Consider the following 24,171-nt stretch of genomic DNA (forward strand, 5'->3'; position numbering starts at 1 on the left):
GGCCGCGGGGATCCCGGGTCCCCGGGCCACCGCGCTCGCCCCCGGCCCCCCTTCGCGCGGGCCCTGCGTCCCCGGACGCAAAGTCGCCGTCGGCCGGGAGGTGGATGAGGTCAGACCTTCCCAAACTTCTCGAAACTGCCCTGTGCTCCCGCCACCCTCTGCCGCGGTGCCCGCTCCTGTCCTGCGGTGCCCCCGAACCCCTCCCCGGAGACTCCGCCTTCGGAAGAGGCCGCCCAGGGAGGGCGGCCCGCTGGGAGCGGGGCCTCTAACTTCGGCCCCCCTCCCTCCCCCGGAGCTCCGGCCGCGGCCGCGCGGGGAGACGGGGGCGGGCGCTGCGGCAGGGACTGTCTCTCCGGCTGCGTCCAGCGCACAAGGCCGGTTGCGCTCGGCGGGCGGGAGGCGCGCGCCCCGCTGTCTCCGGGGCCTCCGCGCGCCCGTGGCCAGGAGGCAGCCGCGGAGGCCGGGCCGCGGCACCGGCGCCGGATCCGAGGGGATCCTCGCGGCGAGCGTTTCGCCGGAATGTAAATGAGCGCCCTGCGCGGAGGGCGGGGGCGGACTCGGGAGGCCGGGAGGGCGGAGGGAGTTGCACATTTTACAGCTCACTGACCATTTGGCGAGCCATTGAGAGGAGGGTTTGGAAAAGTGGCTCCTTTGTGACAGCTCTCGACAGATTGGGGGGCCGCTCATTTGCATCTCATTAGCCATGCGGACGGACGGCGGGATATAAGGGCGCGGCGCCGGCGGAGCCAGACCCTCGGCGCGCACCCGCGGGACCGGCGGCCGGCGGCTCGGGTCGCTGCGAGGACGGGCTGCGGCGCGGAGCCTCCTCCCACGGCCTCCCCGCCCCACGCGTGTTTACTCGGATGGCACCGGCTGGGCTCCTCGGAGCGACGCGACTCTCCGCGGCGGCACTGGGGGCCCGGGCTGCTTCCCGAGCGCCCGCCGCAGCCAAGTGACCGGCTCGGCCCGGATCAGCGACGCGCCGTGGATTCCCGGACCGCGCCTCCCACCGGGCTCGGAGCAGCCCCCGCCGTTCCCGGGGAGCTGAACCGACCGACTGGACGCGTCCTCCCTCCCTCCCTCTCGCCTTTTTCCTGCGAAGACGCCTGAGACAAAACCAGGAAGCGGGCGACCCTCGCCCACTCGTGGATTGAAAGCACGAGGAGGAAACCGAAAGTTGCCGCTGCAGGAGCGACCTCCCCCGAGCGAACCCTGTCCTCGCGCGTCGCTCGGGGCCGCAGCCGCAGGGCGACCCGGGAGCCGCGGCCTGGACCCAGCCGGGCCGGACCCGGGGGAGTCCGGGTCTCCCGGCAGGCGAGGCGGCCTCCCTGCCACGCCGCTTGGCGCGCACTCGGCCTCGCACCCCCGCCGCCGCTTGGAGGGGAGAACCGGCGGGACGCCAGGGGGGCCGGCGAGTCGGGCGGTGCGCCATGGGCCGCCGGGGCGCCCTGGCCCTCGCCGTGGTCGCGGCCCTGCTGTGCCAGGTGAGTGCCCGGAGCGCGCGGGGCCAGGGGGCAGGACGCGCGGCGCGGACTGGAGCGAAGGCGAGCCCGGAGGGACGCCCCGCGCCCCAGGCGCCGCGCTCACGCCGCTCCCCCCGCAGGTCTGGAGCTCGGGGGTGTTCGAGCTGAAGCTGCAGGAGTTCATCAACCGGAAGGGGCTGCCGGGCGACCGCAGCTGCTGCCGCGGGGCCGCGGGCCCGCCGTGCGCCTGCAGGACCTTCTTCCGCGTGTGCCTCAAGCACTACCAGGCCAGCGTGTCGCCCGAGCCGCCCTGCACCTACGGCAGCGCCGTCACGCCCGTGCTGGGCGTCGGCTCCTTCAGCCTCCCCGACGGCGCGGGCGCCCACCCCGCCTTCAGCAACCCCATCCGCTTCCCGCTGGGCTTCACCTGGCCGGTGAGCGCACCTGCGCGGGCTGGGCGCGGGCCTGGGCCGGCGGCGGTGACAGCGGGGGCGGGTGAGGCCAAGACAGGGGCGGACCCTCCCTTGTCCGGACGCTGTGCCCAGCCCCGGTCCCACGGTCCCACGAGCCCTTCCGTGGAAAGGCACTAGGCCCCTGCGGAGGTGGGCTGGTCGCGCGGCCAGACTTGCGAGGGCACCCCAGCCCCTCCGCGGGCCCATCCCCTGCAGACCGAGGACAGCCCCGCCTGCTCCGCGCAGTCTTTTTCTTTCCTTTTTTTTTTTTTTTTTACGTGATATCCTGTACTAACAGGCTGTAAAAACACGCCAGGAAATCACTCTTTAAAAAGTTCTTCCATTTCCTTGAGGAAAGTGAAAACACCGCCCAGGTCGCTAGCAGCCACAGGCCTCCTGATGTGTACCCACAGCTAAGAGTTTGAGAGAAGGTTCTAGTTTCCCTGTCTCCTCCTTCTCCCAGGGCACCTTCTCTCTGATCATCGAGGCTCTGCACACAGATTCTCCCGACGACCTCGCCACAGGTAAACACAACCCCCCAGACCCCAGAACTCTGCGAACCCCTGTGCCTTGGCTGAGCCCTGTGCCCTTACCCTGCAGAGCCACGGGGCAGAGGGTCTGGTCCCCCTGCAGGGTGGTCCTCCCTGCCCTGGCCCAGCCTCCAGGTGCAGAGTCCGCACTCACAGGCACCTCTCCCGCAGAAAACCCCGAGCGGCTCATCAGCCGGCTGGCCACACAGAGGCACCTGACGGTGGGTGAGGAGTGGTCCCAGGACCTGCACAGCAGCGGCCGTGCTGACCTCAAGTACTCCTACCGCTTCGTGTGCGACGAGCACTACTACGGGGAGGGCTGTTCCGTCTTCTGCCGGCCCCGGGATGATGCCTTCGGCCACTTCACCTGCGGGGAGCGGGGCGAGAAGGTGTGCAACCCTGGCTGGAGGGGCCAGTACTGCACCGAAGGTGGGTCCAGGGTCCGAGGGCTGCTCCCCTCAGCTTACTCCCTTCCCAGGGAGCGGAGGGGCATTCTGCGGGCCCAGATCCAGGCTATTAGCACTAGAGAGGGGTTCCGTGGGGAAACCGAGTCTGGGGAGCCCTGGAGACTTGCCAAAACTTCAGTCAGCTGGTCGCGGGGTTGGGTCAACTCAGACATTTTAACTTCCGCTATGGGAAGCTGCCCTTCTTAATCAGGGAGGATTTTGGAGACGGGCCAGGGGTCAGGAAGTCAGTGAGGGAGAGGGGGAAGGAAGGAAGGGAGGAACGGAGGGCAGCATGGGGTGTTGGCGTTGGTGTGTTGGCCGCTGTGAGCCAGTACTTCTTGCTGGGACAGCATCTCAGTGCAAAGTGCTTAATTCTTCTCTGAAGTTGGGGCACTTGGCCTCTTCCCAGAGCTCGCGTGTTTGCAAACACCAGTGTGATGTGCACAGGCTGCCTGACGTTGTCACCCGTGGGGGTGGGTGCATGTGGAGGCCGGGGGTACCAGGCCTGCATGGGGGGGGGGGAACCCCGGCACCTTGTCTGGGAAAGAAATGCCTTTACGAGGGACCTAGGCCTTCCTGCCCCGTCTTCGGTACTCCTGGCAGCCAGGGCAGACCAGCAGCTGCTCTGCAGCCGCAGGGAACCAGAGCTGGGGAGTGGGGGCTGTGAGGACCCTGTAGGCTCCTGGGCCTGGTTCAGGTGGACCCCCGCAGGCCTCTCCCCAGCCTGCTACGTACCCCCTGCCGCCTGCACAGCCAGGGATCGGGCTTCCCTGCAGTCAGGGTGGGTCCCGGAGCTCCCAGACACCACGGAACCTTCCTTCTCCTGCCCTGGGGCAGGCAGCCTTCCGGGAGGGGCACTCTGGGGTGGGCCTATGCCTGGGGCGTGGTGCCCTTCACTCCACGCCCTTCGCTCAGCTCTCCACCAGCTCCTTAAGCACTTGGAGTTCCTCTCTGGCCTGAGCGGCTCTGTTGTCCTAAAAACTTGTGGAGCGGCTTGTTAATGAGTTTCATAACCAGGCATAACCAGACTAGGAAGCCAGCCAGGCCCCCCCTCTCCCCCCGGGCCAGGCCTGCTGCTCCCTTCCTCACTGTCCTCTCTTCTTCACTGTGGGGTAGCCACAGACTCAAACTTTTTTCTTCTTATTCAAACACTGGAGTCTCTCCCCGCCCCCAGCCCGCGCGTGCCATCCATTAGATGCCGGCAGGGATAGGCGCAGGGACGCACGCCGGCTCCCATTGGCGGAAAGGGCGCGCGTGCACGTGTGTGTGTGTGTGTGTGTGTGTGTGTGTGTGTGTGTGTGTGGTGTGTACACGCCGGGGTGTGTGGGGTGGGGGCCGGGGTGAGGGCCGTATTGTTGCACGGGGCAGCTGCTGGGAGAGAGCAGACAATGGAGCAGCTGTCTTGCCCTGGTCTCTGCAGACCAGCTGTCCACCCTTATCTACACACACACTTTCTGGGTATTAAGAGGTGGAGCTTTGTGCATAGAATTGGGAAGTGGGGGAGGAGGTGGGGAAGGACTTCTGACCCTCTCTCAGAAGAAAAGGGGATGGGGAGGGGGTGGGGGCTTCCTCCATCTTTTGTCCCCGAGCGGCTGTGTTAAGAAGAATGCTCGCCCGCCCGGCTGAGTAAAGTCCACGGTTACCAGGCAGGACGGAGATTAGTTCAGGGGCTGGAGGGAGCCCTGCGAGTGCGGCCAGCGGCCCCGTGGCCCCGGGAGCGCGGCTTGACCCCGGTATTTTCTTTGCTGCAGCAATCTGCCTGCCCGGATGCGATGAGCAGCATGGGTTTTGTGACAAGCCAGGGGAATGCAAGTAAGTTTGCAAAAGCCGCTTTTTCTGTCTGGTCGTCCTTGTACAGCGTGTGTGTGTGTGAGCCCTCCAGGTGATCATTTGTAGAACTGGTGTGAGACTAGCTGGTGGGCTGTGATTCGGGTGTTTTTACTCCATACGTGTATGGAAATGTGTAAGGTCACGGCTTGTCAGTCTGCTCAGCTCCCTGGTTGTGGGAACTCACAGACAGCAGTTGAAAAATGACAGTTTACTTGGGGTCAGACTTGGGGTGCTTTAGAATCCCCTGGGGAGCTGCCAGACGACCCCAGGAGGCAGACCCTGGGCATGCTAGGAGATTCCCCATCTTGCCTGTTTGAGAACCAGGTGCAGGTGCTGCTGGGAAGCAGTTTCCTGTGAGCGGGCAATGCTTTGTCACCCTGGGCAAAGGCCGATGCCCCCCTGACCCTGTCCTCTCTCCCCTCAGGTGCCGAGTGGGCTGGCAGGGCCGCTACTGTGACCAGTGCATTCGGTACCCGGGCTGTCTCCACGGCACCTGCCAGCAGCCCTGGCAGTGCACCTGCCAGGAGGGCTGGGGGGGCCTCTTCTGCAACCAGGGTGAGCCTCCCGTCCCCCGCAGGCGGCCAGGGCTCCAGCTCCTCCCTGGGAAGGTGCAGACTTCCCGGCCTGACCTCGGGCTTCCCTCCTCTTCCTTCCCCACCCCTCTCAGACCTCAACTACTGCACACACCACAGGCCCTGCAGGAACGGGGCCACCTGCACCAACACGGGCCAGGGGAGCTACACCTGCTCCTGCCGGCCCGGGTTCACCGGGGCCACCTGTGAGGACGAGGTGGACGAGTGCGGCCCCAGCCCCTGCAGGAACGGCGGCAGCTGCACGGTGAGTGCCGCGCCGGGTGCCGCGTGGGCCCTGTCTGGACACGGGCCCCACGGGTCTGAGGAGAAGCTTTAAGGAGCTTTGCATCGTCCCCGTCACGTAGGATCTCGAGAACGGCTTCTCCTGCACCTGTGCACCCGGCTTCTACGGCAGCGTCTGCGAGCTGAGCGCCATGGCCTGTGCGGACGGGCCTTGCTTCAACGGGGGACGCTGCTCCGACAACCCTGAGGGAGGTTACACCTGCCGCTGCCCCGCAGGCTTCTCCGGCTTCAACTGCGAGAAGAAGGTGGACGCCTGCAGTTCCTCGCCCTGTGCCAACGGTAAGGGCGGCCCGGCCACGCCGACGAGGGCGTCGGGAGCTCACGTCTGACTTCAGGCCAGGCCCGTGGCTTTGCGAGCCACTTGGAGCTTACGGAGCCCTGTAATCTGAACACAGAGACACTCTGTAGGGATGTTGCAGGGGGAATCTGGGGGAGGGCACAGCTCGCTTGGGTCCCACGCCCCAGCGTGCCTGGGAACAGGCCCCGATGCCCAGGCAGGGTGCCACCCTCCAGCCAGCCACCTGGTTTGGAGGGAAGCCCAGCCCTGCACGGTCACCCAAGTAGCCGTCTGGTGCGTCTGTGGGGAAGTGTGGGTGGGACACCCTCAGCACCGCGCAGGGAGGGCAGCAGGCCCCAGACGGGCCGGCCTCTGCGGAAGCTTCCAGAGCTTCACCCGTAGGCCAGCCCAGGAGCCTCCCGATGGAGGGGGCGTGTCAGTCGCTCGGATGGTGAGCGGCCGCGCCCTCGTCCTGTGGACCCGGGAGGCCCGATGCCCCGCTCTCAGCCGCGGGCTCTGTGAGGACACAGCCCTGCTTCCTCCCGCTCACCCTGCCCCTCCCGGGCTCCTCGCTGGACTGCCATTGTCCCTGTGACCTGGTCCCTCGTGGGTGGCTGTTGGGCCGCAGGGAGGCAGGCGGGGTTGTGCACCCGCCCGTCACAGCGTAGCCGCTGTGGGGCCACGAGGGGCGGCGCCATCAGTCACGGAGCCGCCGGCTCCCCCGTGGGCGTGAGGGAGGCACAGGGTCCCTTGCCTTGAGCTGCAGCCCCTTCAGGCCACAGGCTGTCTGCCCTGGTCTCTCCCGTGGGTCCCGCAGCGGACACACAAGCACGTGCCCCTGTGTTTCAGGTGCACAGTGCGTGGACCTGGGCGACGCCTACATGTGCCGCTGCCGGGCCGGTTTCTCGGGGCGGCACTGCCAGGACAACGTGGACGACTGCGCCTCCTCGCCATGTGCCAACGGCGGCACCTGCCGGGATGGCGTGAACGAGTTCTCGTGCACCTGCCCGCCCGGCTACAGCGGCAGGAACTGCAGCACGCCCGTCAGCCGGTGTGAGCACGCGCCCTGCCACAACGGCGCCACCTGCCACGAGAGGGCCCGCCGCTACCTGTGCGAGTGCGCCCGGGGCTACGGGGGCCCCAACTGCCAGTTCCTGCTCCCCGAGCCGCCCCCCGCCCCCGTGGTGGACCCGGCCGGGCCCTTCCCCTGGGTAGCCGTCTGCGCGGGCGCGGTCCTGGTGCTCGTGCTGCTGCTGGGCTGTGCTGCCACGGGGGTCTGCGTGCGGCTGAGGCTGCAGAAGGGCCCGCCCCCTGCCGACCCCTGCCACGGGGAGACGGAGACCATGAACAATCTGGCCAGCTGCCAGCGGGAGAAGGACGTGTCCGTCAGCGTCATCGGGGCCACGCAGATCAAGAACACCAACAAGAAGGTGGACTTCCACGGGGACCACGGCAGCGACAAGAACGGCCCCAAGGCCCGCTACCCCGGTGTGGACTATAACCTGGTGCCCGAGCCCAAGGGCGAGGACGCCGCCTCCAGGGACCCCCACAGCAAGCGCGATGCCAAGTGCCAGCTGCAGGGCTCTCCCGGGGAGGAGAAGGGCGCCCCGACACTCAGGGGGTGAGTGCTGTGCGTCAGGAAGGCCGTCTGGGAGGCCCCCTGGGGAGGGCACCCCAACACTCGGGTGCTTTGAGCCGAGCTGGGCAAGAGGGTGTTCTCTGAGCTCTGGTCATTTCCCCGTTCAAACATGTTTGCCCAGCTGGTGTGGCTCAGTGGATTGAGCATCGACCTATGAACCAGGAGGTCACGGTTTGATTCCCGGTCAGGGCACATACCCGGATTGTGGGCTCCATCCCCAGGGTGGGTCATTGCAGGAGCTGATTCATGATTCTCTCTCATCATTGATGCTTCTCTCTCTCTCTCCCTTCCATTCTCACTTCCTCTCTGAAACCAGGAGGAATACGTTGAGAAGCAAGTGTTGGCACATGCTTATTGTGGTTCTGTTTTTCTTTCCTTTGAGCAGGGAAGCACCTGAAAGGAAAAGGCGGGACTCGGTGTACTCCACGTCAAAAGACACCAAGTACCAGTCGGTGTTCGTCATATCGGAGAAGGACGAGTGTGTCATAGCCACTGAGGTGGGTGTGCGTGGGGACGGCCCTCGAAGGCAGGTGCGGGACATCAATCTGGACTTTGAGCTAACTTCCCGTTCTGTCTCGTTGGCCCCTCTAGGTGTAAAATTGAGGTGATATGGCAAAATTCCCGTTTCTCTTAAACTACATAGAATTCCAAGGATCTATGCCCCAACGGATGCTGCTGAGAGGGAAAAGGAGGCCTTTGCGACGGCGGTGGGACGAGGTCCCTGAGGTCAGCCGGCGGTGCGGCTGCGGCTCGGGCTGTTCCAGGACGCCGGTTGCACTCTGCCTTTTCGCGACGTCTCCATTGCACTATGGACAGTTGCTTTTAAGAAATATATATTTAAATGAGTGGACTGAATGACGACATGAGACGCATGCACTGCCCGGAGTGTATATTTTGGATTCTTATGAGCCAGTCTTTCTTGAATTAGAATCACAAACACTGCCTTTATCGTCCTTTTTGATACTAAAATGTGTTTTTTTTTTCTAGGTGGGAAAAGATGTGTGTTATTTTTTGGACTTGTAAAAATATTTTTCATGATATCTGTAAAGCTTGAGTATTTTGTGATGTTCATTTTTTTATAATTTAAATTTTTGGTAAATATGTACAAAGGCACTTCGGGTCTATGTGACTATATTTTTTGTATATAAATGTATTTATGGAATATTGTGCAAATGTTATTTGAGTTTTTTACTGTTTTGTTAATGAAGAAATTCCTTTTTAAAATATTTTTCCAAAATAAATATTATGAATGGCGGCCTGTGGTGTGCTGGCTTTCTGCGCGAGGCCCCGAGAACAGACATAGCAGGGCCCTGGTTTTCCATTTTTAACATCTTTCCTGGTTCCCTTGGATCGAGTAAAAGCAACCTTCCTGGCTCCTGGGCCCATTCAGAGAACCTTCCCGCCGTCACTGTGGGGACAGCCCGACCCCGGAGCAGCCCCGCTACGTGGCGACCGGCCACCCTCCTTCCCGCCTTCCTGCCTAAGGACGGGACAGACCCCCATGAGGACGTCACGGCAAAGACTCTGACTTAGAGTGATGCTGATTCTCGGTTGGTTTGTGGGTTTATTTCCAGTTAATTCAAAATAGTTAGTTGCCTTCTAATTCAACTCGAGTTGTGGTGGGTTAGCCGACAGTAATGGTAAGATTACCAGTGCTTGCTGCAGGCCAGGCCCCTGGTCACGCCCTCTGCGAGCCATCTCGCTGGTCCTGGTGGTCCCGAGAGTGATGTCATTGCTGAGTCAGGCGGAGGGAGCGGGCATGCGGAGTGAAGCGACTTGTGCAGGTTCCCCTCCTCCCCAAATATGTTTTTATTGATTTCAGAGATGAGGGGAGGGACAGGGAGAGAGAGAAACATCAATGATGAGAGAATCATTGATCAGCTGCCTCCTGCATGCCCCACACTGGGGATCAAGCTGGCAACCTGGGCATGTGCCCTGACCGGGAGTTGAATCAGGGACCTCTTGGTTCATAGATGGATGCTCAACCACTGAGCCATGACAGCCAGGCTTGTGCAGGGTTTGTAAGGGGCAGTGTCAACCTTGAAGTCTGGGAAGCTGGCTCCATGCGCCAGAGTGATCCTTAGTCATTGTCAGAAACGCCGCTGCGTCGGGAGCGAGACCCATCGCTGGTGTCTTAGGTGGTTCCAAGGACGGGTGCAGGTGTCGGCCCTCGGACTCGGGTGTGTTTCTGGGTTGGAGGGAACAGGCCGGCAGACTTCCTGGCCCCAGGGACAGGAGGTCTTTGCACTGTCCTGACTGTGATGTCAGAAGTCCTGGGATCTTCCTGAGGAGGAGGAGAGGCGTGTGTGTGTGCGTGTGTGTGTGTGGTGTGTGAATGGTGGAGACGGTAGACTGAGACCAACAGAACTCCTGCACACCAGGGTCAGAGGGCACACGTGGCCGGTGCTTCTGTATCTGAAGCAGAACCTGACCCTCCAGCTGCCCGGCTTCGGCTTTGAATAAGCTCCTAGGTCAAGGACTCTGTGGACGGCTCGGCCACGGGAGGAAGGACCACGGGAGGAAGGACGTCGGCGGCAGGCTCCCAGCCCTCCTCCCCACCTGCCCCGCGCTGACCCGGGTTCTCTGTCGTCTGCGGCTCTGGCGAAGGGTGGGAGAGGTCGTTGATGACCGTTAACCTGGAGCAATGGTTAAGCACTTCCTTTTACTTTCAGAAGTGGCAGATATGGGAAATAAAGTAAGTGGCTCATCTCTTTCCAAGACTATGGGCATGCTGGGACTCCTGTCACGTCCATTCTGGGAAAGAGGAAGAACCTCCGCGTTCTGTCAGGTAACCTCCCTTGCATCCTCCCGCCTCCTGCCAATCGGGGATACGCTTGTCTCTCCTCCAGGGCCAGCAAGGAACCTGCCTGAGGAGCAAAGCGAGACCCCCCTGGCAGCGGGGGGGGGGGGGTCCCCACTGCTCAGTGGACGAGGCTCCACGTCCTTCTGGCAACGACGCTTTAACTGGACGTGGAATCAGTTGGTCCCTCAGTTTCTGGGTTTATGTCATTTGTGGCAGGAAGTCCAGGTACCAGCGTGTAAACGCACGGGCATGACGGACCAGCCGTGCCCATCACGCCAGGCAGTGCGCAGCACGGGCAGCCTTGGGTCGTGTGTCCCCAGTGCCAAGTGTGCCACCAGGAGTGAGGAGGAAGGCACAGCCACGCGCTCTCAGCCCTGAGTTAAAAATAGCCCAGGAGCCGGCCGAGCTCCGGGTCCAGTTCTGGGAAGTGGCCGGCCCCTCCCAGCTGCCTGGCTCCGCGCTCCGGGCTCCACGGCCGGGACGTTGGGGGAACCAGTGGGGAAGGTGAAGCTCCTTTTCCGTGTTTTTTTCTTCTTTAACTTTTCACTTGGGTGTACTTTGGAACTTCCAGAAGTGTTGCGAGAATACTACGAAGAATTCTCGCCATCACCACGGCTGTCCATCGTCACCCCGGGTCTGTCGGCTTTCTGCGGCTAGGATGCTGAGCCGCCAGCGTGGACAACTGAACCACTTTTAATCACGTGTCCCGACGGGCTATCGAACCCTCAACCTTTTGGCGTACGGGTCACCGTTCCAACCCACCGAGCCCACGGCCGAGGCCGGCACTTCTCGCGGGGGTCACCGTCGCTGCCTGCCCTCTGCGCTGCCTGACCGCCCCGAGCGCCTCCCTCTCAGGCCGCCGCCGTGCTCTGCCTGCGAAGCTGTCCTCTCAGCGGTGGCGGCAGCAACTGCGTTTCTAACTTTGTGGCTCTGTGAAGCTCGACGCCATGAGCAGTTCCCGAGATGTACATGGGATGACCTATGTTGGGGCCGCAGAGAGAGGCTCCGTGTCAATCACGCATTCTGACGCGCCTCCACACGTGTGCTTCCCATGGTGGATTCCGGGCACATTGAACAGACAGGCCCACAGAACTACTGAGGAGAGAGTTTTGCAAAGAAAATGGAACTTGAATCTGATCAGACCGGCCAATCTGGTTCCTAGTTTACAGAAGGACAGCGGACAGGGGACACGGTCAGGACACTGCTGGGGTCTGCCCAGCGAGTCCAGGGAGCGGTGCGAGGAGGAAAGGCCTGGGGACTCACAGACCAGGAGACGTGGTGATTAAAAACAGTTAAAGAAAACCCTTCGAGCCAATTGGAGAAACGTGAGCTGGAAGTATTTTATTAAAGTATATTTAAATGTTTTAGATGTGAAGTTATTACTGTTGAGCTAAACAAAAAAGAGTCCTTCACCTTTAGAGAAAATTTCTGAAATACATATGGATGAAACATTGCCGTGTCTGGATTTGCTTTGAAGTAGCCTGAGATGGGGTGTTGGCTTCAGATGAGCTGCGGGTGACGGTCGTGGAGCCGGCATGAAAAGAACGTACCTCGGAGAGACACTCAAACACGTGCCAGGAGTTACTGCTCTGTCCGATAGCGATTTGGGGAGTTTCCATCTTGGCACATGCATTCTCAGATCAGAAATCTTGCAAGACCAAAACCAAACAAATCAAATGGTTGAGAGGCAGGGGTTTGGATCAGACCCAGGCTCTGTCCGCGTGGCCGCACTGGTGACTGCCCACTCTCCTGGCTGCCACCAAAGACTCCCCGAGCCCAGCCTGAGGGAGCCATTCCCAGCTCAACACCAGCCAACAGCTTCCCACGGCTTTGAGCGCAGAGTTCAAGACCCTTCATGTGGTGGGCAGGCCTTCGGCGACGCGGCTCCTGTCTCTGTGTTTCATGTTATCCCCTCACTGCCCCGTGAGCCACCAGCGGCAGCCACATGGATGCTGGCACGTGGCTCTCCACCCTCCCAGTCCTGAGACTCCCACGTGGCCTTCCATCCACTGTGCTCTCACTTGGAGATGCCGGCCCCAGGGAAGCCCTGGCTGGACCTCCCAGACCCGGTACCTGCCCTGCCGTCCGATGCCCCCCGGCCAGATCAGCAGGTTATTCGTTCTAGGGCTGTGTCCCGGGAGACGGCTGAGCAGGGCCAGCAGCTTGTTAGCTGCACCCAGTCCCAGCTGTGTGCCTGAGCCAGAGAGGGCTAACCCCCAGGAGCATATGCGCACGCACGCACACACACACACACACACACACACTCGCACATGCACACATACCCACTCACACACTTGCACACACACACACTCGCACACGCACACACACTCACAATACTCTCACGCACACACTCTCATACACACTCTCACACACATACACATACACACGGGGGGACATGTGTAAAAGTGTGCAAGAACGCTGATCACAAAGGAAGTTTTATTCTGTGTTCATGCTTCTCAATGTCACTCCTAGTTTGGGGTCATGACATGAAGCCGGATACTGGCATCATCTGAGGGGAGGACTATGTCACTTTGCTATTATTCTAATAAACACACGGTCACCTGGACGCAGTGTAGGCCGTGACGGCGTTTGCTTGGCCTCCAGCAAACAAAGTGACGTGCCGCCCGCATTTCCTCAACGTGAATGTTTCATAGAGAAGCTACGAGGAAGTTAAACGATGTTTCTGTCGAGCTGAGCATCTGCAGAAGGTCGAAGTGGAGGCCAGCACTTCGAGGGACCTGAGAGCAGGTGTGGGGCCGGGCCTCGGCGCCTGTGGGCAGGGGCGTGAATATTCCCATTTCAGGGAACCTCTCTGACCCGCGTCACTTTCCTGCTGGGAGGTGGGAAGTTGTCCTCCGTGACTTCTTGGCAAGAAGCCTTGAAAAACAATACGCCCTCCTTCTCATCCTTCTTGTTTATGAAGGAAACATCAACTGCTCCGGCAAACGTGGCGTGGTAACTCCGGCCGACGCGAGCACGAGGACCTGGACGTTAAGCCATCTCGTTGGGGTCTCTGACACCTCCTTCCTCTTGGACAGCCAGGTCTGTGCCGTGGGCACTGGCTTTACCGCTATCACAGCGAATCGGTGTTAACCGAAGATCTGTTTCTACGTTACCTGGAACTTTGAAGGGAGTGGAGCAGAGGAACAACGTGTCTGCTTGCCGCCCCGGGCACTACGAGGCCCTCGCTGAGCCTGGTGAGCACTCGTCTGTGCAGACAGAACTGGGCCTGAGGCTTCCTGCCGTTTGGTCTGACACTGAACCCAGCGACCACCAACAGGGGATGGGACAGGGGGGCACACTGTGAGGTCTGTGACTGGGGTGACGGCAGGTCCTTTAGGACCGAGAATGAGTTTGTTTCACTGAATTTCAGCCCTTTCTTAGGAAAAAGCTTGGTCATAAAAAATCAAGTTATATGCAATATTAAAAGGGGCACATTTATAAGGGAAAAACATCCTCTATTTGGGTCTTTCACTTAAGATGAAAAAACAATGCAAGGTGCCTTTCTGTTTCTCAAAGTTAAGTTCTTTTTTTTTTTTTTTTAAAAGTATACTTTTATTGACTTTAGAGAGAAAGGAAGGGGAAGGGATAGAGAGATAGAAACATCAATGAGAGAGAAACATCGATCGGCTGCCTCCTGCATGCCCCATACAAGGGATTGAGCCCACAACCCAGGCATGTGCCCTAGAACCAGTGACCTCTTGATTCATAGGTCGACGCTCAGCCACTGAGCCACACCAGCCGGGCTAAGGTCAAGTTCTTTTGACCCAGGATGTGGCTTGTCCAGCCGCCCAACACCTGGTCGCTCCTTCTGTGGCTGGAAGGAGCTGCTCTGTGGTCCTCACTGGTCCCCATAGCAGTGCCGGGGCGGGAGTGGGGGCAGGCCAGCATGACCCTGCGGTGGACGCTGAGACTGCCCGCAGCTCAGCGGCGCTGGAGGAGCAGGCCAAGGCGGGCGTGGTGGGCCCACGGGAGGCCCGCATTGTGCTTCCCCTTGTGGCCAGTAGCCATGGTCCCTCTCCCCAGGGCAGCTCGAGTCAGGGCAGCCGGCCCTGTGGCATCACCCCAAACCCAACACCTGTTCTCAAGCAATTTCCACCTGACCGAGGCGAGACAGGCCTGGAGCAAGTGTCCAGTTAATTGGGAACATTTTAAAGTAATTCAGACCCTAAACTCAATATTCTGGCTCAAAGACCAGGTCACCTGGGTTAAATGAACCTGTTATTGAAGCCAACTTGGTCCTGTGAAGGAGACTCCCATCGTAAAGACATTGTTACCCCAAAAATAGAAGGTCAGGACTGGACCTGGGCCGCGTGGTCTTGTGGCCCTGACACCTGTCCCAGCCACAGGAGGTGGAGCCAGACCCCAACTGCTGGTCCCATCACGGCTGAGTCAGCGCGAGGCGGGCCTAGCCCACAGCTGCTCAGGAGCCGTCTCCTTCCTTCAGCTCCCAGGACCCCCACCACCCAGACGGCCAGAGGCTGAGGCTGGGACCCCCTTTGGGAGAAAGCCCCCTCCTCTGAGCTCTTCTTGCGGGAGAGGCAGCGTCACCCTGCCCTCGGAGGCCTGCTCTGCCGGCTCCCACCACTTCCGCCTCATGCAGTCCTTGTTCCCAGACGTGAGGTTGAAGCCCAAGGTCACACGGCAACACAGACTGACCCCCAGGATGTCGGACGTTTCTCCCACCTGGCAGGGCTCCAAAACGGTTTCTAACGCGTGACGATGATTTAGTCTCTGTGCTTGTGAGACTCTTGGATCTAGGACCTAGATTCTAGGTGGAAGGTACGTTCCCGTTCTATCGCCAGGGGAGCTGGGCCTGTGGTGGCTCTGTGTGCAGGCTCCATGCATCTGCTGCCTCATTCCGTCCAGAGTCTTCCGGAACCGTCCCAGCAGGGGCTGCGGCCCTGTAACTGCCCCGCGGCGGCCTCCCTCCTGGGCCGAGCTCCCTGCAGACTCTGCTCCTTTCCCATCTCCGGTGCCTTCTCTCCTGGGACCCGATCCTGGGGTGGGGGGCAAAGGGGGGGGGGGACGGAAAGCGTTGTCCTCCCAGGGTGTCCGCAGCGCCCTGAGGACACCCGAGAGTATTCCATGAGGCCGAGTCACAGCGGCTCCCGTGTCCCGGCAGAGATGGGCCCTCGGGCTGGGGTGAGGGGGCAAGAGAGGATGACGGGTGGCTCTCAGCGGTGTGGGGGGCTGTCTCCCGGTGGTTTGGGAGGCTGGCTCTGTTCTGCAGACCACCTCCCAGGCACATTGTTTCAGCCAACAATGGTGCCGCCAACGTGTCCGCAGAACCGGAGGATTTCTGCAGGAAAAGCGCCCGTTCTCCCCTCCAGGCGAGAATCGGAACAGGTGCGGGGCAGCTGCCCTGACTCACGGCTCTCCTGCTTTCCTCTGTGTTTCTGGGGGGAACCCAGGGCTTTCAGGGCATTTTGCTCTGAAATATTCAAAGAATGTTTCTTGCTTTTTCCAGTTACAGCCACGGTCTCATGGAATATTTCTTATAAAGACGGAGTCCTGAGACCTGCAGCAAACCAGAGTGGTACCAGCGAGGAAAGTGAAAGCCTAAGGCACGAGCCCGCAGCTGCTTTGAAGTAGCAGTTGGCCGTGGCCGGTTGCTCAGTGGTTAGAGCACCGGCCCGCATACCGAAGGGTCACTGGTTTGATTCCCAGTCGAGGACCTGAGCTGCAGGTTTCAACCCCCACCCTGGTCCGGGCAGGTGCAGGAGGCAACCAATCGATGTGTCTCTCATGATGATATTTCTCTCTCTCTCTCCCCACTGCCTCCCTTCCACTCTCTAAAAAATAAATGGGAAAACTATCCTCGGATGAGGATGAACAAAAACAGCAAGAGAAATAGCATTCTCCCTGGGACCTTTCTTCAGGAGCCGAGGCTGTATGTCCCCGCAGACGGGGAAATGGTGCCGACTTCGCCACAGGCTGGGTGGTGCCGACCGCTGCCTCTGAGGCCGGCGAGGGCACGCTCACACCGACGGCGTTTGCGCTGGGCCTGCGCTGGCGAGCAGAGCAAACAGGATTCTGTGCTCCGGGTCGGCTTTTATGGTCAGGAGACAGATGTGCAATGTGTTCTCTGGACAGGAGATAAAGCCAGGTTAGTGTTTGCCAAACCGGGGTCCCTGTTATCACAGGCTCCAGGGGCACCCACGCCACCCGGCCTGGACTTTGAGCTGCACAAATACCAAGACTTTCTACTTGACTTGTGTGCGTTGTCTGCAGGTCCTGACGGTGTGACTCAGTCACGTACGCTGTTTCGTTACTTGCTGACTGCATGCCCCAGGCCCAGGGCTGGGTGCAGGGCCAGAGGCAGACACTGTTGGCAGAGCTGGGCCCGTGGAGGCGGTGCCCGGGCTCTGCCTGTTTGTGGTGTGTCCTAACCTGCGGGCGAACGCCTGCTCTGTGCCTGAGGCCCGGCGTGTGGGGTTAGGAACCTGGAGCTAGCTAACCCCGCCAGCACCTCCCTCTTCACACCCGGGGGCCCTTCGGCTGCTGGTTCTGAGCAAGCTGGCGGGTTGGGCTCTGCGTCGTGCAGATACCAAATGGCCACCAGCCGGGTCCTGACTTTGGGCGGATCTGCAGGCGCTGCTGTGGAGAATGAGCGCTGGGCTTTCGTCTTTTTGCTGGTTATCAGCTCCCAGCGCAACGGGAAACGCCACGGTCCCCAGACTGCGCCAAGGATGCTCACGGGGCACAAGGCAGTCGCGTGCCTGGCTCTCCCCGAGCTGTTGGCGGCAGCGAGGTCACCCCCAGGGCCTGGGCGCAGGTGCTGCCTCCCCGGGTGGAGTCCGTGTGCAGAGAGGGTGCGGCTGGGCTGTGGGGCGGGTACTGCTCTCTCACCCAGCCCTGGGGCAGGCGGCCAGGTTGCCCGTGGAGCTCAGAACAAGCCTTTCGGCCACCTCACGGCGCAGCCAGGTCCCTCGGGAGGCTGGCTTCGCAGGCTCTTGTCTGGGGTGGCGGCTCCCTCAGAGCCGCTGGGAGCTTTCTGTTTCTCAGGTGCCGCGTTAGTGTCCTGGGGCCGCGTGACTTCGAGCCACGGCAACGTTCTCTCGCAGTCCACGTCCAGGTGTGAGCAGGGGCTCCTCCGGAGGCTGAGGTCACACGGTACCCCGCTCTCCTGGTGGTTGGCGGCGGCAGGCCTGGCTGCTCTCTGGGTCGTGGCTACGTCACCGTCTTTGGCTCCGTGTTCCCGTGGCCGACTCCCTGTGGCTCTTTCCTCCTCCTGTTATGAGGACATAGTCATGGGTTTAGGGCCCACATGCACCAGTACCCTCTCATCTCCGTCCTAACTGTCTACAAAGACCCCATTTCCAAACAAGGTCACATTCTGGGCTGTGGGCTTGGGGGACGCCATGTACCCTACTCCAGATACTCTCGTTGTTTCTGAAGCACCTCTGTCGTACCTTTTCCTCCACAAGTGCTTTCCTGGGGCCCACTGTTCCCGCACGAGGGATGTAAGTAACGCACTGGCAGCCCAGGGTGGCGCTGCCACGGAACCAGCGGACCCTACGGCAGTCCGCGTGCGTGGACACGGATGGACATTCTAGAGGAGATGCCGGGCTCCCGTGGACACAGCAGGGCGGTGGGACTGGTGCTGTGCCTGTTCACACAGGACCGAGGGGACGGGAGGGACAGTCCCCTTCCCCAGACAGGTGACCGAGATTCTGGGACCTGCCGCGAGCGTGCGGGGCGGGGCTGCGCCTGGACACAGAGCTGGCGCCGACTCTCAGAGCTCCCCCGAGTCTCCAGGCGGCAGCGGGAAGAGGGGAAGTCTTTCTTTTGGTTAGAAATATCCATCCCACAGTTTTTACCAACCCTTCCTGACGAATAAGATTTCTTTCTTTCTTTTTTTAAAAAAATATATTTTATTGATATTTTTTACAGAGAGGAAGGGAGAGGGATAGAGAGTTAGAAACATCGATGAGAGAGAAACATCGATCAGCCGCCTCCTGCACACCTCCTACTGGGGATGTGCCCGCAACCAAGGTACATGCCCTCGACTGGAATCGAACCTGGGACCCTTCAGTCCACAGGAGGATGCTCTATCCACTGAGCCAAACCAGTCAGGGTGTAGGATTTCCAATCCCTTTCTCTGGAGGTAAGTGGAAAGTGTGTTGTGGTGAATAATTTGAGCTGATATTCTCGCCAGCTGTTGGGGGACACATGCAATAAATGAATGAATGAATGAATGAATGAATGAATGCAGTGGCGTCTGGCCAGCATCGATGTTCTGTGACAGAAGCATTTTCTCCGGGGGTTTGGCAAGCACATCTCTGCACCCCGGTCTCCTGGTCCCACCCCGCTAGCCCCCAACCTTTGACCTCTTTGAAAAATAAAACAGAAAGTGATGCTATTGACCAAAGCATAAATGGGCAGGGACTCAAGCTCAGATTAAATGATGGGGGAGCGGGGGCCCTGAGGGCAGACCAGCAGGAGCCCGCACAGCCCTGGTCCCCCATGCTGGGCTGTGGTCACCCACGCCCTACGCCCCACACTCTCTCCCGCCTCCTCTTCCCCCGCCACGTACCTTCACTTCTAAAAACTAAACAATGACAAGTGGCTGCACCAATCACCCCTGCGAATCCCCCCCCCCCCCCCCCCCCCGGGATTGTCTTCTTTGCCGGGTTTCCCCTCGAATGCGCATGACGGGCCGGTTACAGGGACGGCCCGGAGTGTGACGTCCCTCCTAAGGGGAGTGGGCGTGGGGGATAGTCCTTCTCCCCAGCTGTCTGCGGCCCTCGGGCGGCCGCTGTGGGCGGTGAGCCTGCTCCGGGTCTGCAGGGACAGCCCCCAGGTTCGGAGAGCAGCACACCCTCACACACGCGGACTGGGGGGCCCCTGGCTTTGCTCCATTCACGGCTCCGTCTCCCCGAGGTGACCGACTCGCCCGGCGTGTGGAGCCCGCCCGGGACTCAGCCCTGAGGCTTCCCGGCGACACAGGCGGGTTGAGGTCTGTCTCTGGGGGCGAGGGGCCGTTTCGGTGGGCTCAGGGGGTTCTGTGTGGCTAGGACGAGACCCTCCATGACGGTGCTGATAGTCGTGAAGACTGCAGCCGTCGCGTCATCTCGATTTGCCTCCCATGACTCACTGAGGCCGATTGTATCTCGATAACCTCAGGAAACCAGGGTCTTCACGCCCTGAAAGCCAGCAGAGGAGGTCATCGAGGTGCAAGCTTGGAAACACACGCGAAGGGCCCATCTTCAGAAAGATGGCTCGTGAACGCTGGGAAGGAAGTACAGGAAAAGGCCATGCATGTTTGATGCTTGTGATTGTCTCTATGAAAATGTTGCTGTTTCACGGAGTGATTTTTTCAGTGATCTGAGCCAAAACATTTGAAAAGATTGTTATGTTGAAGAAGAGAGATGCAGCTCTGAGTTGTACATCAAATGCCGTTCCACCTGCTGGAGTGGGGGGTGGGCAGTTATCCGCAAGGTAACTGCCTGTTATGAGCCTCGAAGCTTCACGCAGGTCCGCGTGGACCACGCTCGTGTGGGCGTGAGCTAGGCACGGTGCTTGTGCTTTGCAACATGTACTTTCTGTTGTGACGTTGTGGTGGAAAGTCTTGATTATGCTGATCCTCAACCAGAAGAGTTCCGCCCTGGAGCTGGCTGGGTGCCGGCTGGGGTAGGTGGGTGGGGGGCTGCCCCCTGGGGTCCCGTCCCCGTCCCCGCCCCCGCCCCTAGCCTACGCACTGTATTGGCTTGCAGCCATCTCTTAATACTCCCAAGAGGGGAAAGCCCCAAACTCTTTGTTGGAAGAAGTACTTTTAAACCTAAATTGATGAAGCCGTGGTGCAGAAAGTGGGGAAAACCGAGTCTCAGCCTGGAGTTCGTACCCGCACCCACGTCACGTGCTGGGTTTCCTGGCGTCTCGTCTTCCCACGTGCCAATCAGTCTACGAGCAATTCCACATCCTTCCATCGCTTCACCAACATGATCTTGTTAGCTTTTCCACGTGGCCGCCGTCTTCAGACGTCCCCTCTGCACATTGACGGCCTTGCTCTCAGGGGTTGATCTGGTCAGGAGAGCTGCCCCCAGCGCTGCTGGGAACCTTCGGCCCCTCGGGGCTGTCAGATTCGGCAAGAACAGGAGAGCCTCAGTCTTTTCTCACCAGAAACCCTTTGTTATTTCCCATGAAGCCGTGTTCACGTTTGCTTCGATATGTGTTACCTTTCTTGGATCAAAGGCATATTTAATCGCCAAAGAGGGCGGGACGACCGGTGCACCAATCTCCTTTGACCTAATTCCAGCCCAAAGTACAGACCTCATGTTAGCCAATCTGTGCAGGTTCCCACGGCAACGTCCCCTCCCCAGGTGACTGGAGTCCTGTGCCCCTCCTGCGTTTTCTTGGGGTGCAGTTGCAGGCGGTGGAGCCATGCCCGGGCTTTGGGTGGTGGAGAGTGGGCAGGAGACTCCGTCCTCTTCCATCTGCCCCGGGGCCACAGAGCGACAGGGAGGTGAACCTGGGGTGCCCAGAATTTGCTTTTTTACAGTCACGTTAGGACCCAGCGCTTAGGGGGACTCTTAGAAATTCCCTGAATGCTCTCTCTGCCCCCAAAGCCCTGAAAAAGCTGGATCCGTGGAAACCGCCGCTGGCCCCTGAGAGCCCTGTGTGCAGCACTGCTCCAGGCACTCCGTCGGCCGTCCTGTGCTCACACGAGTCCCAGACCCGCCCCTGCCTGCCCTCCAGGCAGACCCGTGGCTCCTCAGGGGAAACCTCTCTCGGGGGCAGGCAGTGGGCCCCACGCACCTGTTTGACGGCAGTTCATGCCCTGGCCACTGGGTCCACGGCTCTCGGCCAGGTGTGGTCTTTGCAAGGTTCAGACAAGATGCCTAGAGATTCTTTTTTTTTTTTTTTTTGTAAGTAAAAGAGTTTCAACTATAGCTGTGTCTCAGAAGCACAGGGAATTCTTTCAACATCCCTGCGAAGCAGGTGCTTCGCTCATGAAGCCGTGGGCCCGGGCAGGAGGAACGGCTTCTCCCGAGGAAGCCACTATCGACGCGATGGGTGGAATGACCGGCCACGTCCCCCTGGTGGTGGCCAGTTTCCCACAGCAGGGCCAGGCGCCTGGGAGCCTGAAACCACTTTGGTTTTGTGATGTTCACGTGGTTCAAGGGCTTCATTTCTCCTAGGTCTTGGGCCTGGGCCCTGAGAGCCGGCCTTGCAGGCCAGTGGGGGCAGCGGGCCCTGCTCTGAGCAGGCTCTTTGCGCCGGGTCCCCTTCACGAAGTTCCTAGATTCTCTGAGCCTCAGTTTCCCCATCTCAAGAAGGGGTGACAGTCCTCCTCCGCCGTGAATTTCAGTGAAATATACACACGCCCCACGTTCAGTAGAAACACACGATAGAATTCCAGGCGCTTCATTTCTTCCATCCAGAAAAAAGAGCTCCCCACGCACACTTCCACCCGCTTTTCAAGGCTCAGGCCTGACCCACGCGGTGAGTGAGCCCCCAGCACAGCGCGGACGCCCGGACACCCCGACAGGTACGCTCTCACTGTTAGGGCGCTCGGTGGGCCAGTCCTCTTAGGCAGCGAGTGGGCAGGGCCGGCCTGGCTGTGTGCCAGGCGAGACGCTCTTGGAGGCGAGCATCTCGGGACCTTGTGGTGCTTCACAACGGGCCAGGCTCCTGCAGACGCCTGGGTGTCCACTCAGCCGGGGAGCAGGCCTGGCAACAGCAGGCGCCTTGGGACTGAGGGGACCCGAAGGACTGCTGGTCAAGATATTGATTTTAAGCTGCTGATTAACCAAAGACTCAGAGAGGACTTTGGACCCGCCCCCCCCTTCCTGCCTGAGACTCGGGGAAAGACCTGCCCCGGACCCCACCTGGGCAGCCCCGTTTGGATTGAGCGGTGGGTTGGGAGGGTGGCAACTGGGCCTGTTTACTTATTTATTTTTTATATACTTTTATTGATTTCAGAGAGGACGGGAGAGGGAGAGAGAAACATCCACGATGAGAGAGAATCATCGATCGGCTGCCTCCTGCACGCCCCCGCTGGGGATGGAGCCTGCAATCTAAGCAGGTGCCCTGCCTGGGAATCCAACTGGAGTCTCCTGCTCCCCAGGGCAACTGAGCGCCCCTGAGCCACGCAGCCGGGCTGCATGGGCCTGGGCACGAGGCACCTGGTCCCATCGTTTCTGAGTCGCCCGCAGGGGCCTCTGCCATGTGTCCCGTTCTCCCTCGGCTCCCGGACCCTGGCTCTTCTGTCTCCCACCTGACGCTGCCCCAGCCCTTGGAATTGACATGCTCCTGGGAAGTCCCCACGGGTGTGTGTTAAAATTAGGGTTTCTCCCGAGAATCCGCCTCTGTGAACGGGACTGTTAGCCCGCTGGAGGAACTCAGAAGGGGAGGACACGGGTTACTTTTAGCCCCAGGAAGGCGGTGGGTCCCCACTGGCCGACAGGGCACAGGCTGCGGGTGGCCTTTCGTTCCCCGGTCGCTCAGGGGCCACGTGAGGGTGGCGTGAAGCTCTGGGCGTGGCTCTCGGGGGCTCTGTGTGGCAGCAAAGAACCCAGAAAAGAAGTTCTGTCTGGTTCGGTCACGTGTTGGCGGGAGGCTGCATTTTGCCACGTGTGGTGAGGCAGACCCGGGCCTGTGTGACGGGCCCTTCGCGGCCTGACTCGGAGCTGCGCTTTGGTGTCTGTCGGGTGGAGTCACCACCAACAAGCACCTCACGGCCGACTGCTGGCCACCAGGCCCTCAGGGCGTTGGAAGGAGCCTTTAGGGAAGGGTGGGCAGGGAGGGCCCGGGGGAGGGCGAGGTGATGGCTCGCACACCTGTTCCCACAAAGAGAAACGCAGAAGGAAGAAAGATGGAGGGGGCGGGGAGGAGGAGCTGCTAACTGCTCTCTCACACACCTGGGCGGGTGGTCCTCGGGGCCAGGTGTTGGTGAACGGGACTAGCGGTTCTAGAACAGCATAGATTTCCAACTACAACGTCCGTTTGTCTGTCTTTCAACGTGTTTAAAGTGTCCACAGGCCACCTGGGTCCGGGTGAGGCCACGTGCCCCGGGGCCCGGGTGATGCTGGGTCCCAGGTCCGGGTGAGGCCGAGCGCCCCTGAGTCCGGGTGAAGCTGCGCCCCTGGGTCCGGGCGAGACCAAACCAGAGGGAGTCGGACCTGCATTACCACCGTTTGTCCACCATCCAGAGCTGAAAAGTCAGTGCCGACATGTACACATAAGGAACTGGTGGACATTGAAATTGGGTCTCAAAAGAACTGTTGGTCCAGAAAGAAACTTACTACAGACTGATTCATTTGCCTGTTAGCATAACTATTATTGCTCGTCTCACATTCGGTTCTTATAAGTATATCTCTAGTGACACATGATCTCACTCATCTAGGGGAAATGATGAACAACATAGACTGATGAACAAGAACAGACCCAGAAACAAGGAGGCATCGATCGGACTGTCGGGCCTCAGAGGGAGGGTAGGGGAGGGTGGGGGTAAGGGGGAGAGATCAACCAAAGGACTGTGTGCATGCTTATGAGCCTAACCAATGGTTAAGGACAACAGGGGGGTGGGGTGGGGGATGGGAATGGGGGGATGAGGACAAATATGTGACACCTTAATCAATAAAGAAATAAAAAAAAAATAAAGTGTCCACAGGCTGTATCAGGTCAGTGCTCCTGACACCCAGGTGAGGGCATTACTGTCCCGTTCCGGGTATCTGAGGGGTGAGGGCGTGCAAGTCGGGAGCTGGTCCCGCTGTGTGTGACCCGTGTCGTGCCCGGGGGGCGGGGGGAGGGCGAACCTCCAGGCCTGACGGAGGGCAGGCGTCCCGCTCAGGGGCCAGCAGCTTGTCCAGGTGCCCGCTGGGCCCACAGAGGGCAGGGCTCCAGGTGGG

General features: G+C 60.3%; 1 protein-coding gene across 2 annotated transcripts; it reads left to right on the plus strand.

Annotated features, from left to right (window-relative positions):
• The first annotated feature begins 629 nt into the window (after positions 1-629).
• Positions 630-8,748, plus strand: DLL1 (delta like canonical Notch ligand 1). Of its 2 annotated transcripts, XM_079779914.1 has the most exons (11): positions 630-1,484; positions 1,604-1,897; positions 2,379-2,439; positions 2,617-2,874; positions 4,643-4,703; positions 5,146-5,276; positions 5,389-5,558; positions 5,659-5,875; positions 6,723-7,494; positions 7,898-8,009; positions 8,104-8,748. In XM_079779914.1, exons 1-11 carry the CDS (start codon positions 1,431-1,433, stop codon positions 8,107-8,109), a joined length of 2,136 nt encoding a protein of 711 aa, XP_079636040.1. In that variant the 5' UTR covers positions 630-1,430; the 3' UTR covers positions 8,110-8,748. The 2 variants fall into 2 exon arrangements, with proteins under 2 accessions (XP_079636040.1, XP_079636039.1); XM_079779913.1 differs by having other exon boundaries at positions 2,379-2,874.
• The last annotated feature ends 15,423 nt before the right edge of the window (positions 8,749-24,171 follow it).

Source organism: Cnephaeus nilssonii, assembly GCF_951640355.1.
Source record: "Cnephaeus nilssonii genome assembly, chromosome: 9".
In the NCBI taxonomy this organism is placed as follows: domain Eukaryota; kingdom Metazoa; phylum Chordata; class Mammalia; order Chiroptera; family Vespertilionidae; genus Cnephaeus; species Cnephaeus nilssonii.

Coding starts and splice junctions, on each gene's coding strand:
- DLL1 (XM_079779913.1), top strand. CDS start 1,431: ATGGGCCGCCGGGGCGCCCTGGCCCTCGCCGTGGTCGCGGCCCTGCTG. Junction 5,559..5,658: donor GGAACGGCGGCAGCTGCACG/GTGAGTGCCGCG, acceptor CCCGTCACGTAG/GATCTCGAGAACGGCTTCTC. Junction 7,495..7,897: donor GGCGCCCCGACACTCAGGGG/GTGAGTGCTGTG, acceptor TCCTTTGAGCAG/GGAAGCACCTGAAAGGAAAA.